The 17,108-nt window shown below is 36.7% G+C and overlaps 1 protein-coding gene across 2 annotated transcripts; it reads left to right on the top strand.

Annotated features, from left to right (window-relative positions):
- Positions 1 to 7,985: 7,985 nt before the first annotated feature.
- On the top strand, positions 7,986 to 16,559 carry LOC118801823 (interferon-induced protein 44-like). Of its 2 annotated transcripts, none has more exons than XM_036562196.1 (8): positions 7,986 to 8,066; positions 8,328 to 8,377; positions 9,844 to 9,877; positions 10,692 to 10,839; positions 12,664 to 12,813; positions 14,976 to 15,147; positions 15,318 to 15,418; positions 16,084 to 16,559. In XM_036562196.1, the coding sequence occupies exons 2-8, from the start codon at positions 8,359 to 8,361 to the stop codon at positions 16,249 to 16,251; spliced, it is 792 nt and encodes a 263-aa protein (XP_036418089.1). In that variant the 5' UTR covers positions 7,986 to 8,066; positions 8,328 to 8,358; the 3' UTR covers positions 16,252 to 16,559. The 2 variants fall into 2 exon arrangements, with proteins under 2 accessions (XP_036418089.1, XP_036418087.1); XM_036562194.1 differs by having other exon boundaries at positions 10,647 to 10,839.
- The last annotated feature ends 549 nt before the right edge of the window (positions 16,560 to 17,108 follow it).

The raw sequence follows: 17,108 nt of genomic DNA, 5'->3' as shown, positions 1-17,108 counted from the left end.
GATAGCATATGTATAAAATATTAAAATACAGAAACAGCTCAAAACAAGTGAAGCAGCAGCAGTATCATCAGAAAGGTCAGTTCATGCAGGTTTGCATGGTGAGAAGCTCCATGTTGGTCAAGAGGGCTGGTGAGCAGTGGGCACCCGATCAAGGCAGAAGAAGCAACAGCATCAGGACAGCAACATCTGCACAGGATGGGCACCTGTTTAACTCGGGCAAGAGAAAAAGAAAACACAAAGTTAGCTCTGTAAAGAGTGACTGATCACAACTTAGTGTTAACAGAGTGCAGCAGAAACTTCGGCAGGTCTAGTTATTACAGCGTAACTAAAAGGGAGAAAACAGAAAGGTAACAGAGACATGAGGCTCCCTGAGATGTCAGCGCCACTCACAGAGCTGCTCCAGTGCCAACTTTTAGGACTGCTGCTCCTGCACCAGCTCCCAGAGCTGCTTCTTCAGTGCCAGGCCTATGGTTGGCTCGACTGACAGCTCCCGACAGCTGCTCCACATTCCTGGTCCTGCCCCATCACTTCTTTTATCCCAGTTGATGAATTACCTCTCTCTGAACTTTCTGTTGGTTGTGGCTGTGCCTCCTCATGGTCCAGGTCAGGCACAGTGTGGTGCATCCCTTAAGGGAGGGGGGTGGGGGTGGTGGGGTGACTCTACTTGGACTCTCCCTGGCTCTGCCCACTTAAAAACCCCTTTGTTTGGTTTAGTGTTTATGAAGTCTGTGTTGCTAGCCTGAGTTCTGAGCCTCTTTTTCTTATGTTGATTCATCCCTGTTTGTCTTTCTGTTTTTTTTTTGTTTGTTTGTTTGTTTGTTTTTTTGTGGATTATGAGTGTTGGACTGCCCCAAATAAAGCCATTTCACACTTGCAACTGACCTACAGTGGTGCTTTAAAGTTGTGACTCCTTTTCTGTATTGCTGAATAAATTTGACCTAAAACGTCATCTGGTTATCAAAGAAGTCCTAATAGTAGATAAGACCAAATTAAACAAAAACGTGACAAAAATATTAGACTGGGTTATTTATTTATTGAGGAAAATGATCTAATATTACATATCTGTCAAGGGCAAATGTATGTGTATTTTGTTTCTCATCTGTCCACAAAACATTGTTCCAACAGCCTTTGCGCTTGTCTACGTGACCTTTTAGCCAACTGTAAATAAGAAATGTTTTTTTGGAGAGCAGTGGCTTTCTCCATGCAACCCTGCCATGCACATAATTGTTGTTCAGAGGTCTCCTTATGGTGGACTTATAAACATAAACCACTGTGAGACAGGCCTTTGGTTGCTTCAAAGTTATTGTGGGTTCTTTTGTGACCTCATGGACTATTACATGTCTTGCTCTTGGTGTAATCTTTATTACTCTCCCCAGGAGTGGTTGACCAACACTGGTCTTGAATTTCCTACATTTGTCCACAATCTGTCTGACTGTGATGGGTGGAGTCCAAACTTTTTAGAAATGATTTTGTAACCTTTTCCAGCCTGATGAGCATCAACAACTCTTCTTCTGTGGTCCTCAAAGAAATATCCCTTGTTCACACCATGATACCCTTTCACAAACATGTGTTGTGAACATCAGACTGTGATAGATCCCTGTTCTTTAAATAAAACAGGGTGGTCACACACTCACTGATTGACATCCCATTGATTTAAAACATCTGACTCTAATTTTGCCTTCCAATTTTCTGCTAATCCTAAAGGCTCACATACTTTTGCCACTCACAGATATGTAATATTGGATCATATTCCTTAATAAATAAATTACCAAGTCTAATATTTTTATCTTATCTGTTTAATTTGGTTCTATTTATCTACATTCAGGACTTATGTGAAAATCTGATGAAGCTTTAGTTTGAATGTATGCAGAAATATAGAAAATTCTAATTCTAAAGTGTTCATAAAGCACCACTGTACATGCTGCCATCCTTGCAAGCATCAGTGGAAGAAATTTCAGAAATATTTTCCTCTCTGTATTTCATAATGAAGTATGTTAATTTGTACCTAGATCAAAACTCACAAGCTGAAGAAGCGTGGAGGTGGACATTATCCTTTTGTTTTCACTGACATCATGGGACTTGAGGCAGAGGATCTGGGTGGGATACAAACTGATGACATCATCAAAGTATTAGAGGGACACATATTAGATAAGTACACTGTAAGTACACACAAACTGTAACTTAATTTATATATGAATTAATATGTTATCCATTTGCATTTTTATCAAAACAAAGTGTGAAATCGAATCAAAGTAAAATATTGGTGTTCTAGTCTGTAGCCAGGTTTCACTATTCTTACTTTTATTTGGTAAATATCAAAGCAACAAGTTTTATTTCATTTCTACACCTGCAAATAGTAATTTTCATGTTTTGTGTGTTTTATATTGCATATTAATCCATCAAAGTTTTTTGTTTTGATGTTGGTGGATACCACTTATAAAATTAAAAATAAATATAAATGCATCAATAACAAAATAAGAAAATTCAAGTGAATGTAACAGCCTGAATTTTTACGCATTTACTGGCCATTCTATGCTGCAAACCATACATTACTTTCTATATTGTGCTGTAGCTACAATAGTCAACTTCAAACAACTCCTCCAATCCCCATTGATAAGCATGATAAACCAAGGCAAAAAAGTCCAAAAGGGGCAGAGAAAAAACACAAACAAAGGCACGATTTGTCAGAGTGCCAATACCTTGTTTGGTTTTGACTGACAGTGGTACAGAACCCTTTTTTGTAGCTCCAGGTGCAACAATTCTCCTGCCTTGGGATGACGCCCCAGGGACAAGGAGTAAGCTGATCATGACACATGAAAACTGGATGAGACCTAATAGTGACCTAGTAGAATTCCAGGGAAATAATGTTGGTTGATAACCTAATATACAATGGAAAGTTGTGGTGCCAGCAGATGTGTGGTAAAGGGAATTTTGAGTACATTTTAGCTCAAGTGAGAAATCAGATGCACTCCTTCTGCTTATTATGGAAATGTCTCAAAGCCTCTCCATTTTCTGCTTTGGGTTCTTGACTTGCCCATTAGTCTGGGGATGGTGGCCAGAAGTGAGACTGACAATAACACCCAATGTCCATGGAAGTTTTCCACACCTTAGATGTCAAGCAGGGCCTCTAATCAGAAACAAGAACTTCTATATATAACTCTTTCTGAATATCTATATAATTCTCTAGATCCTATAGAAAGGAAAGGCTTTAGGAAAGGCTTCAGAAAATGTATCAATGATGACTAGGATAGTCGAGTGACCTTGTCAAGGGGGAGAGGTCCATAAAATCATTAATAGAAAGGTGTGACAAGGGTCTGGGTGGGATTGGAAGAGCCTTACGTGTAGCTGTAAATAAGTAACATTGCAGGGCATGCTGTGCCAGGATGTCCTGTGGCTAGTAAAGTGTTGGCCCATTTCAAAATCTCAACAGACCTGTGGCATGTACTTTTTCATCATTAGGACAGTTTTCAGGAGCAGGTTTTTCCTTTATGGCCCATCTTTTGTCATCATCCATTCCCCCCTACTGAACACGTGCCATAATGCATGAAGGCTTAATGATGGCACCATCCTTCTCAATGTTTTTCTTTCTCACAATTATTGGAGAGTGTTATGTTACCATTTGGTGACCCAGGTCAGTAAATAATAAAACCATATCATGGAAAATATATTTCCCAACTGACTTGCCTTGAATTCACACTTTTAATGAAACAAATATATTCCAGGTCCCAGCGATCAGTAGGTATTGTGAAAGGACAGATTGCTCCCTAAATGCCAGTTTTATGGGCAACAGCTCTTAGTTGCCAAAATCATAATTTTGCTATGTTGGAGACCCTTTTGTTGAGAAAATATGGCCCCTGCCACCATTTCAGAAGCATCCACTTCCACTATGAAAGGTAGCAATGGATCCATGTTTTAAGCATGGTGGCTGAAACCTCTCCAGCTCTCAAAAAGCTTGTTCCACCTCTGCATTTAATTACATGCATTTGCTCCCTCTTTTGAATAGAAACATGATTGGCGCTGCTACAGTGCTGAAGCCCTACCCATTAAAGACCAATGGGTTTTTGTAGTGGCACATAATAAAAATGACCACATAGTTTGCAACATCCTGCTTCAGGAAGAGCCACCAGTATTTTCTCAGTAAAAAGCTGTGTTGTATGAGGAATACCTGGATGACCAGTCCTGACTGAATTATGAGCACACACTATAAAGTGATCATGCACTTCTGTGACTGTGATATAATTTGGGATGGTCCCTTTGTCCCTTTGCTGCCTAATTCCCAGCTTGGAGGCATCAACCTCCACCACAGATGATGATGATTAGGGTCAGGATATTGCCGTAGAATCTTAGCCTGGCCTTTCAGGAGGAATGTAAGAGGACAGACAAAAGCACTAAATTTGCAAATAGTGCAACAGTAAAATTTCACAATATCAAGGAATTTTTTGTAGTTTAAGTTTTGTAGCCTGTGCCACAATCTGGCTGCCTTCTCTTTGTAAGTCTCCATATGTGCCCCCCTCAGAGCTGATTATTTACCAGAGAAAGAAAATAGTGGTTTGGTGAAACTGGAATATTTGGCCTTGATGTATTGCTGATTTTTTTGTAAGCATATATAACACTGCCCTCCTACATGTTGGGCGAGTAGAAGAATGTCATTTATGCAGACCACCACAACCCCACAAAGAAGTAAGGGAACATCCCAAAATGACACTATATCAAGAGAGCATGATTGGTCTCAAACTCTCTGGGTGGATAAAATGCCCCTTCTTACACCCTAGTCACTCAGTGCAATTTGACATAACAAATTAGTTAGCTTTCTGCTCCAAGCACATAGAATGGTCAAAAACATTGTGTTAGCAACAGTATGAAAAAAGATGCCATGGTTGACATGTTTTTCAAATGAAATGTGCCAGCCACTTTCCCAGCTTGGTGTCATTGTGTAATGTTGATACAATGGTAGTTTGCCCTAGAGCATTCCAGGATATCTTAACAGTAACATTGCAAGAAAATACATACAAATCTGCCCAGTACTGACTCCCCATGTACAGACTCCATAAAATGAAGTACAGTTATATCATACTGAACAATTGACTTTTAATAACACCATTAAAAGTGGTGGGATGTTATTTTGGTGTTATTTACATCTGAATATTAATTAAAAGTAAAAAGATAACAGACAGTCTGAAATATATGGATAGTTTTATTATATACAATTCATGAAGTTTATTATATTAATATTACTCATTATTTTCAACTGTAGTATATGTATATATGGTGACTGTTTGTATGCAAGAAGCAGTTCAGTAAAGTAACACTTTTTTTGTTTGTTTGCTTTGTATTTGTACCCTAGCACAGCAGATCTGAAGCAGTGGCTTTGAATTTAAAGTGCAAAATATGGGCTTTAATTTATTTTTGGTAAATCATGATTCATAGGCATTCATTTCAAGCCCCAAAAATAAATGGGCAACTTGTAACTTGATTGTGGTAAATAAAAATGTTTATGTTCCTGGTTGCTGCCTGGATAACATTTATCATGAACTGCGTTTAAGGATCATGATAATAATGGTGTAAGTTTTTCATTTTTAGTACAATATATATCACATAGCAAGAATATCTGTTTTTCTTTTTCTTTTAGTTTCATCCTCTGCGCGCTATAACTGAGAATGACGCCAAGTACAATAAAAACGTAGATCTGTGTGATAAAGTTCACTGTCTCGTGAGCATTCTTCCCGCAAATGCTCTCTCAATAATGAATCCCAAAGTGATTGCCAAAATGATGACAATTCGAGAGAAAGCCACAGAGCTGAGTAAGTTTGATTATTTAACATCTTTAATTATTTGACATCTTTGATTCTCGAAGTTGATGTGGAACATTTTCATGAAATTCAATAAGGTCAAATGTGTATTTGTGTTTAAAGCATTGAGATGTATGACTGATATTGTACTCTTTGTAAAGCATCTACAGCATGTTTAATTCAACCAGTCCTACATTGCTTCACTTTGCATTTCTTTTTTATATCTTCTGTATCTTGATTTTGTAGAAATACCACAAGTGATTGTGTTGACGAAAGTGGATCAAACATGTCAGATTGTCAACCAAGACTTGGAAAAAGTCTATGACAGTAGAAAGATTAAAGATAAGGTAATCTTTGTTATGTTTTTTAAAGGTAAAGTATAAAAACAAAGGCAATTTTTCATTTCTTTGTCAGCCCACTGGTACCTACCACCTTCTGTCATGTTTCATTGTTATAATCTGGCAAAAATGAAAAACTTCTGTTCTATCTATTTTCTTTTCACATTAACATTATTGTTTTTTTTTTTAATAATTAGCTAAATGCATTTCTTTTTTTACCTGTAAAAGGTTTATTCACCTCAAGCATGTAAAATACATGACAGAAAATTTAGCAACTGAATAAAAAAAATACAACAGGCTAGATTCAACATAGAACTGCAGAATATTTAGTCCATTCATACTGTACTGGAAAGTAGGAAAATTAAAGGGGTACGGTATGAATGTTTCTGACCTACATGTGATTTTAAAAATGCACTGTAGGGCAAAACCTTATCTTTAGACTATTGTAAAACAATGTCTCAGCCATCAGGCAAAGTGTTTGTAACCAAATCCTATAAAGGCATTGTTAGAAATTGGCTGCTTATAATTAAAATGACAAAGTTTCATATGAAATAGTGTTATGTAATAACATATGTAACTTTTAGTTCATTTAAATATATTTTAAGTAGTAAAACAAATTAATAATAAAGAAAATACATAAAAGGCAAAACCAAACTATGCCACTGGAAATGACTGATGGGTACACTTTCTTGCATTAATGGTAAAAGTATTATTTAAAACTCCTCCTAAGTGAACATTTTCAGTACCTATGGTTTGAAATCCCCCTTAAAATCACAGAGTACCCTGTTTTATCCACTTTGCAAGCCACCAATAGGGCAACTGGAATGCTATTTTTTTCACCAGAACTCTACTTCTGTAGTGAAATGCAAATACTCTAGACTTCACTGCCCCCTAGTGCTTGGGCCTTGGGTGGTGCATTACTACTGTGACCTTGAAGCCACAATTATCATAAATACCCAGTGTGAAGTATAGGAGTAAATGAAATAGGAAAAGTTTTTCTTTCAAATGGCCCTGCAAATTTTGGTAGAACATATGGACTCAAATATTCAATCAAACATTAGACTCGAGCTAGACCTTAACCCTATTGAAAGCCTGTAGACTAAGGCTGAAGAGGAGCATTCCCATGGATGGGCATCTGGAGAGATTTTGCATGGAGGAATGGTCTTGGATTGTTTTATGTGTTATATTGGCAAATGCATGGTGCCCAAACCTCCTTGAACCCCATGGCAACCAACTTGCAACATCTTAACAATCACTTGGGCAATAATCATGGATGGCTTTTTCTACAATATTGTACAAGTAAGACATACATGGATTATATTACACTAATATGTGTATCAAACCTGTCTGTTTCAGTTTTTACTGCCTGTTTATGTTTTAGATCCTTAAGTGAAAGAACCTTTCCTCAACAGGATCTATCATTAGGATTCTTTTTCCATTGATACTTAAATACAACACATAGAACATAGGAATTTTCCCACCCTTACAGCTGAAACCATGCATTCATCAGCACAAAATTATATAAATAGTGTCATCATATCACCAGCTGCTTACTCACTGTCTTTCCTGGAATCAGTAATGAGGTCACATCTCTGTTTTCTTTATGACTGTTACAGTACCTAAGTTCAACTTCTCAGAAACACAGGTTAGTCTTAAACATATTAACACTGAAATACATATATATGATAAGCATGTTACATATAGAGCCACTAGTCAAATACAGTTAACATATAGGTCAACTAAATTCTTTATTTCAAATTCATTCAGATGTTTTATGCATATCAGAACAAAGTCTGTATTACCCTTGACTCATATAGAAAGTGAAAGCATACAGCAGAAGTGGGCAGCCCTTATGCAGACGCACTAAACATTCCCATAACTTTTACTGCCCTAGGTTCAGTCAAACAGAACTCAACCAGTCCTGTGGTCATCCCACACGGTAAGATTAAACCTCTATACATGATACATTCTGCTGTTGTATTGTTGTACTCTTTGGATATAATTATGTACTTAAAACAGTCATAATAAATAAAGCTTAATACATAGTGACTAAACCACATAGAAGTGTCTAATTTAAGCTTTAAGTAAGTAAGCACTGCTTTAGTAAAGGGAAACAAAGTGTGCTTTTCAACATCTCACTGGGAATTGAATGTAAAAACTGAAGTAAAATTTTATAAAATGTTTTACTCTTGTAATTTAGACCTGGGTTTTACCGTGTGTTATGGTAAGAAATGGCAACATCTTCTACAGGTGAGTCTCTCAAGTCTTCATACTAGTGTATTTTCTCTCCAGTTTTTAAAAAAATAAATATATAAGTATTTATTAAATAAATTAATTAAATAAATAAGTAGTTCAGAGTAGTTGGAGACAGAATTGTTCACAGTGGTGATAGGATGATATGAACCACATGTCTGAAGCATTTACTACCCCTCATAGAAACCTATTCCATGAAATGGTTATGAACACACTGCCTACAACAACTGAAAACAATAATGTTAGAATGTGCACTACAGGTATAGGTGTATTGTTAGACTTACTGAGCTTTCCCCTGAATCCTCCCGGAAAGATTAAAAACATGGTTTGTTTTGTCTCATCAATTCGTTTTGAATGGATATCGTTGCATCACAGCTAACCATTCCTAGCTGGTTAGCTCATGCGCTAATATTCACAAAAATACCAAAAATGTATCTGCCACATCTGCATGTGTCAGCATCGGGATTCTGGTTCTTTATAAGCAAGGTCGCCACTTTGGATGGGTCACCACTTTGCAAAAAATCCATCTGTTTAAGCACATTTCTCAGTGATAATTGCAAGGATTTCAGGTACTTCACTCTCTACAGTGCATAATATCATCACAAAATTCAAGGAATCCAGAAAAAATTGTGTGTTTTAAAGGGCAAGACCAAAAAACTGAATGCCTTCAGATGGCACTGCATCTGCTTCTATATTGGATATCCAAACAAGAGCTTGGTAATACTTTGCAAAACATCATCTGTCACTGCTTTCACAAATTTGAGACTGTATTATGCACAGCATCCAGAAATATTGCTGACTTGTGTGGGTTTAAGCTCAAATGGACTGATGCACAGTGGAAGCATGAATTGTAGTCTGACGATTCAATCTTTCAGACTAATAATGGAAATAATGGACATTGTGTTCTCTGGGCTAAAGAAGAAGGAAGGAGCAGAAAGGACCATCCAGACTGTTACCAGTGTAAAGTTCAAAATCCACGGTCTGTCATGGTTTGGGGGATATTAGTACCTTGCACACATTTTGGATGTCCATGCTTACTTCAACATGACACCAAGTCACATTCTGCAAGTGTTACAACAGCATGGCGGCATTTGAGAGTGTGAGTCTAAGATTGGCCGGGCTATCTCCTGCTGAAATCACGAGGGGCATTATTAAGCTCAAAATACAACCACGGTGGCCACCTATGGTTGCGCAGCTGAAGACTTTTTTTTTTTCTTCAGTCCTTGAACAATTATGAAGTGTTGTTAAAAGGAATGGCGACGTAACACCATTGGAAACATGCTCCTCTCCCAACTTTTTTGGAACACGATACTTTCTTGGAATTGGGTTTGTACATTGCTGTGTAATTATTACTATGATTGTATTAAGATTCTCACTATATTGTAAGATTAAACTTTGCTGTATAATAATCAGTTATGCCAATTACTTCCACTAACATTTACAAATTTCATTTTATTACTCAGAACTAAGTGTACCTTGGAGGCCAGTGACATGGAGGTAAGAGTCTATATGCCAAGATGGAAATATATAGGAGATGAAATTGTATTTGAGGCACTGCATTTTTTGACACCAATTGGCTAGTCTATTTTCAAAATTAAAGAACAAATGCATTAATAAAGGAATAAAACAAACAAAAGTGTAAGCTTATAGTGTCTACCTTTGAGCTGGAACACAGAATTAATTACTGACTAAAAGGGCACCATCTGGACATTAGGAATTATTCATTTAAAACCAAATTTGGACCACATGTACAGAATAAATGTCAGAAGAAGCAGGCTAAATTTGATGTGAATTGGCATCAGCAGGTTGCTACAACAGTCAATTTTGCACTAGTTAAATAAAATGTTAGCATCTCTTGCTTAGATTAATTAGAGAAAAAATAATGGATTAAAAATCCAAAAATTAAAAGATTCCAAATGTTACAAACATATATATTTTTGTTCCAAGTGCACTATCACAATCAGTCAGTTTGATTTTAACCTCACCATGTTAGCATGACCAGTTAATCATTAGTATGAGGTACAAAAGAAATTGCACGTTGGAACCTAGTTGCCAATATGGTGCTTGTACCTTGATGATCACTGCTTGCAATTCTTCTTCTTCTTCTTCTTCTTCTTCTTCTTATTATTATTATTATTATTATAAGTATTTAAGAACATAAGTAATACAGAAACAAGCTTGGATTAATCAGTGTTGTTCAAAAAAATGGTCTTGGAATTTTAGTTCCCTGTTTGCTTACTGTCTGCACTCCATTTTTTTTTCTCAGAGAAAGTGCTGAGATATACAATCACTTGCATTTTTTTACACCAAGTTTGGAAGTCCTCAGAATTTTGCTGCATGGACCAACTGGAGCAGGGAAGTCATGCTTCATCAATTCTGTCCAGAGGATCCTCTTAGGCCGTAATGCCATTGGTGCTCTGGAACAAACAGCACGAACTGGAGCAAGCTTTACCCGTATGGTAAGTAACCACAAGACATGAAATTGAACAATTTAGATCATATAAGGGTGATCTATCTATCTATCTACCTATCTATCTATCTGTCTATCTATCTATCGGAGCTTTTTTCAATGATCTTAAGAATCTCCCATTAATTTACAAAAGTTGGTGTATTTTAGATGATTTAACTTTCAAATGTTGTAGTTGATCATTTTAGCCAAAATCTAGATCTATTGTCAAATATAAAAGTTCACTAAATCAAGATCCCTAATATACTTTAGTTACAGACTCATTAATAGAACTGTGTGAAGCAGAGGTGTGCAGGCCAATATACTGTAAGAGCAGAGTTCAGGAGTATATATCTAGTTCTTTAATTCCTACCTGTATCTAGGTTGAGTGTCCAATCTTATCTGCAGTTGGCAGGCGTGGCTGCAGGTTTTCAATCCAATACGCAGGAGCACACCTGGCGCTATTTGCTTAATCAGTCAGTCTCAGTCTTCAGAAAGTTGATCATATGTGTCCATGCATTGGTGGAATGAAAGCTCCAACCACACTGGCCTTTGTGGATAAGACTGGACACCCCTAGTTTAGCATTCCTCAAGCCCTAAAAGGCTAGAATACATCTAACCAGAACTTTCTTAAAGGTTTGATTGATTAAGCAGTATTTAGTTTGAACTTATGAAAGTATTTTTATGTACTGATGAGCATTATAAAACATTATAACCACTTACAGATGAAGTAAATAATGTTGATTAGGTAATAACAATGATGCATTCCAAGGGATGGAATATATTAGACGGTAAGTAAACAGTCTCGCAGTTGATGTGTTGCATGCAGGAGAAATGGGCAAGAATGAAGACTTGAGTGATTTTGACAAGGGCCAAATACTTATGGCCAGACCACTGTGTCTGAACATCTCTGAACCTACCGACAGTGATCTGTGAAGGGACAAACCACAAACCGGTGACAGATTGTTGGGCTCACAAGGCTCCTCGCATTCGGGTAGCAAAGATTATTCCACCTGGTCCAAACTGACAGATGGAATACTGCAGTACAAGTCACAGACATTTTTAATGATGGTTGCAGGAGGAATGTGTCACAACACACATCGCACTGTGCAGCTGCAGACTGGTCAGAGTGCCCCCTGGCCACTGATGAAATCATCTAAAAATGGGCAAGTGAGTGTCCAAACTAGAAGACGGTTGCCTGGTATGATGAGTCCTGATTTCTTGTTTATCAGGTGAACAGCCATTCACCTGGGTAAGTGATGGCACCAGGATGCACCGCAGGAAGAAGACAAACTGGAAGAGGGTTTATCGTGCTCAGTGAAATGTTTGGGTCTAGGCATTAGGTGGACATCATTTTAACACATGCCACCTGTCACTTTCTGTTGATGTAGAAATCTCCATGATTTGTGGTCAAGAGAGAGAAATTCATAAACCACTATGCTGGAGATTTTTGTTGCTGCTAACTGTTCCAATGGTGTTCACGCCTGAATTCCACACAAGTTCTAAGTGGAAACTAAAACATTGGGCCAGACACCTGTTGTGAATGAAGGAGTGGCAACTTGAGGCACATTGGTAGCAGGGTTCTAGAAGTGATACAGAGCTCTGTTCCACATCTTCTCACCTGCCAATCTACCAGTTAGTTTCTTTTAAGCACCCTCCTCATGGCATTCAGCTGATCCCAGGCAGTGTAGCCTAATCATGCATTGGCACATCCCCCATCTGATTAATATGTGCTAAATGGCTGGTTTGTTGAAAGTGCTTTAAAAATGTAGATAGAATATTCTTAGTATAGCAACATTTATATAATGAGGTTCAGTATGTTTGAATTTGTACTTAGATCAAAACTCACAGACTGAAGAGGTCTGGAGGAGGACGCTATCCTTTTGTTTTCTGCGACATCATGGGCCTTGAGCCAGAAGATGCAGGAGGAATACAAACTGAGGACATCATCAGTGTTTTGGAGGGACGTATTTCAGATGGCTACACTGTAAGTACACAAACGACTTTATACAACCAATTGTTGGGGTATCAACATTTCCAGCTTATCCCCAGCCAAGACAAATAATGTCTTGTTAGTGTTAAATGAAAATACACTGAAAAATTGGAAAGCTAAAATGTGTTCATGCTGTTTCACTAGCCCTAAGTACCTGGGTTACACTACTCTTGCCACTGTTTTGTAAATATCACTACAAGCTATTTCTTTTATAGACCTGTGACACTAGGGGTCAAATTCATGCTAGTTATGTGTTTTTCATATTTATCACATCATAAAGACGCAATGTTTCAGCAGGATATTATTAAATATATGAGTTCAAAAAAATTTAAATAAAGCTGAACCCTATAAGACTTACCAGCTTTTTACTGAACAGTCCCTACATTTCAGGGATGTTACCTAGATGGTTACTCCAAAATGTGTATGCACCTCTCAGCATGTACAAGTTGCATGTCCCATGCAATTGGCACTAACATTCTCTCATACCATGAAAGATGTTTTTGAACTTTATGCTGGTAACAATCAGGTTGGGCCTTTTCCTCCTTGGCCTAGAGAACATGACGATTTTTTTCCAAAAACAGTACAAAAAGTGGATTCGACAGATCACAGCACACATTTCTGCTTTGCGTCAGTCCATCTTAGATGAGCTTTAGTCCAGAAAAATTGTGAGAATTTCCGGCTGTTGATCTGTGCCTTCCCTTTTCCCATGTAGTGACGAGCTGTATTTACTGGCAAGGGTTTTCTGAAGTATTCCCTAGCCTGTGAGGTTATATTCATTACTGTTGGGTTTTTTTTATTGTAGTGCTCTCTAAGGGATTCAAGGTCATGGGAATTCATTATTGGTTTTCGTCCTTGCCCTTTAAGCACAGACATTCTCATGTCATGGACTGTAGATGGTAAAACTGAAACTTTTTAACTACACCTGAAAGTTTTTTCTTAAGTTTGCTCTTGAGAAAGGTCCTAAGAAAAAGTCTACGTCAGATTCACGATTCTAAGATCGCATAATTGCTCTCACCTTTGTGCTCTTGAGTGTGTGTAGATTCTGTTCTTACCTAAGAACAAATCCCATATATATAAAAAAAACAAAAAAACTGCATAAGTGGGTTTTAAGAAGAAATTTATTGTTCGGAACAGTTGATGAATGAAGCCCATTGTTTTTAAACTGTTGGACTACTTGCTTACACAGGTTTTTATGAGCCCTAAATGAATTACCTCTTTAATGCACAGTCCTTTCATTTCCAGACACCAAAAGTTATTGGACGTTATAGGTAAAATTAATGGAATTTTATATGAAATTATGATTAGGGCCGATTTCTTTCCAGCCTAATTGACCTTTGGATGTTTTTTTTAAACCCAAAGCTCATACTGTGGGCTAAATGAACACATGAAAACACTTTCAGTTCTTTCTATTAGCCAAAGTTGCAACATTAATGAGCATTTGCTTATAAATGAAAATGTTTTGCCTAACATGTATTAAATAAAGTGTTACGTTGAATGTAAGAGTTGGCTGACTATTTGCACTTGAGTCATGCATAATTATGCTATGATATATTGGTAAAGCAGCACTTAAGTACACTTACCTGGCTTACTTACCTGGCTCACACTATTTAAGTCATAAAACTGCAAAATAGATGAGTCAGATTTGATTGTGAATCCCTAATTCTTATGTTTAGGTCTTGGTTGCAAATCTTTTGCAAAAGATATCTGCCTTTTCCCAAATTAAGCTCTACCAGACTTGCAGTTTACCCATTTTCAGTTTTAAGGCTGCAGTTTATCATGCTGAATTGTGCGTTAATATAGTCCACTTTAGATGTTTTGTAGATACTACATTTATTTTCAAGTTACATCTACTAAATTGACCATAATTTTCTTGCACTCTAAACCTGCTCTAATCCTAACCCTAACCTTAACCTCAACCCAAAACCTAAACCAAACCCTTACCCTGGTCCTAGACCTAACCCTGGTCCAAATCCTAAACCTAACACCACCACTGTTTAAATCAACTGAGTTTCTATATATAGTTTGTTAACAATTTGAACATCTGTAGATAATCTATAGGTGATTATAGTGGACTATCCAAATAAAGTGAGACCATATATTTTAATACATTATATATAAATAAAAAAAACTAAATATTTGATTTTCTGTCTGCTTAGTTTAATCCTCTGTCACCGATAACTGCAGACAGCCCAAAGTACAACAGATACCCACATCCATGTCATAAAGTCCACTGTCTGGTGAGCATTCTTCCTGCAGACTCCATCGCAAGAATGAGTGACAAGGTGATTGACAAAATGAAGACAATTCGACAGAAAGCTGCCCAAATGGGTAAGTTTGGTTAATAAACCTGACATTTCTGATTTTTTAGGTTAATGAGAAATGAAAAATGTTATTTGACTTTTTTGTGAAACAATCAGTTTTTAAGTCACTTAAATGTCAGCATGTACATTGCTTAGCTTCTGTGTGTTGTTGTTTTCTTCTGTAACTTGATTTTGTAGGTATGCCACAAGTCGTTATCATGACGAAAGTGGATGAAGCTTGTGAGCTGGTCAATCGAGACCTGAGAAAAGTTTATCAGAGTAAAAAGATAAAAGAGAAGGTAAGCTATGTGTGGACTCCACTTGAAAAGATATAACATTTAAATTAGCAATTTTTAAGTTGCAAAAAAATGTAAAAAGAACATATACAATAAAAATGCAACTAACAAGAAAATTAAAGTAACAGTAATATTCCCATAAAACAAAACTAGTTAAAGGCTCAAGTAAAGAAATTTATTTTTTTACCGTTTTATAAAAACATTGACAGAAGGAGCCTGATGGATGTTTATTAGTAATGTGTTCCAGATCTTTGGTGCATAAAAACAAAACTCTGCCTCTCCACTCTTTTTAAGTTTCATATGTGGAATTTGGAGGAGGCAGCACTAGATAATCTTAAAGCTTGATTTGAAATGTAATGTATCAGCACTCTATTTAGAAGTTAAATCAGTCTAGAGTTACACCAAGATTCCTAACTTGTATTTTTCCAAGGCTTTCATACATCTTTTTCCTCTTTGCTTTAATACCAATTATAATTATTTGTCTTCATTAAGTTTTATTACATACATCATAGCCTCCCCCTCTCCCACCAAAAACTAAACATGTAAATATTTTCCATCACAAAATTTGCAGTACTGTTTGCAACCATACAGTGTGTAATGTTCCGTGACAGGGTGGCATGTCAAAATACCTGTAGGGCCAAGGCTACATGTTTACCTCCTTTCTTCAGGTACAGGAGTGCAGTAACAAACTGGGCATCCCCTTGAACTGCATCTACCCTGTGAAGAACTATCATGCAGAGATCACCCAAGATGCTGATGTTGATGTTCTCATCCTTATGGCGCTGAGGGACATTCTCAACTTCGCCAATGACTATGTGGAAGATCTGTATGAGTAGAGTTCCCTTTTCTGGCTTACTCATAACTTAGAACACAAAGAGCCATAAAACAGTGTAACTGTGATGTTAATAGCAAACAGTGAGATGGTAGCATGTTTGCTCATTCATAAACAAGGATTATCGATATGTTTTACTGCTTGTCCAGTGTGAGATGTGGCAGATTTTTTATTTTTTTTACATGTGTCAGTAGCGATTCATAATATGACACAATCACACAAAAAATAATGCCTAAACTGCTCTGGTAATCTTTCGAAGTAAAAGATACTTTTAATGTAAGTCAATGGAAACAGACTTTTTTCCAAATAATTTTAGGTAATTTCTTTTAGTCCATTGATCACATAATTTACATACAATGTAAAGGGTAACGTGTATTTTCAAATTATGTCAAAAACTGAAAAACGTCAAAAATTGAGATATGAGGTTGTCTTCTGTCAACAGCAATATATATAAAAAAAAATCTACAGGCATATATAAAACTAAAAATATACAAAAAATAAATGCAATAAGACCTATCATGTGATAGAAAAAGGCAGTGCAATAATTAATGTACAAGAAGACACAGGTAACAGCACAATAATGTAATAACAGTATTATAAACATATAATAATTGTTGTAATATAAAAATAATATAATAATAGTGCATAGGTGTGGAGTAGTGTCCAGAGGTGCAAGATGTACAATAAGGTGTGCAGAAGTGCAATATGTACAGTAAGTTGTCCAAAAAGATGATGTGGATTCAATTATATTTTCCACAAAGTGTTCAAATGTTTGGTCACACATGCAAGTAATCCACAAATTATACCGACATGCCAAAAGTCATTGGATAGCAGTATGTAAATTGATTATGAAGTGGCACT

Source organism: Colossoma macropomum, unplaced genomic scaffold, assembly GCF_904425465.1.
Source record: "Colossoma macropomum unplaced genomic scaffold, Colossoma_macropomum, whole genome shotgun sequence".
NCBI lineage: Eukaryota > Metazoa > Chordata > Actinopteri > Characiformes > Serrasalmidae > Colossoma > Colossoma macropomum.
Note: the sequence above shows the minus strand (reverse complement) of the source record. Positions and strands in the feature narration are given on the sequence as shown.

What these genes read in the sequence shown, in the direction of transcription:
- LOC118801823 (XM_036562194.1), top strand. An exon ending in TGGAGGCCAGTGACATGGAG is followed by an intron (nt 9,878 to 10,646) that starts GTAAGAGTCTAT and finishes TTTTTTTCTCAG; the next exon opens with AGAAAGTGCTGAGATATACA. An exon ending in GAGCAAGCTTTACCCGTATG is followed by an intron (nt 10,840 to 12,663) that starts GTAAGTAACCAC and finishes ATTTGTACTTAG; the next exon opens with ATCAAAACTCACAGACTGAA.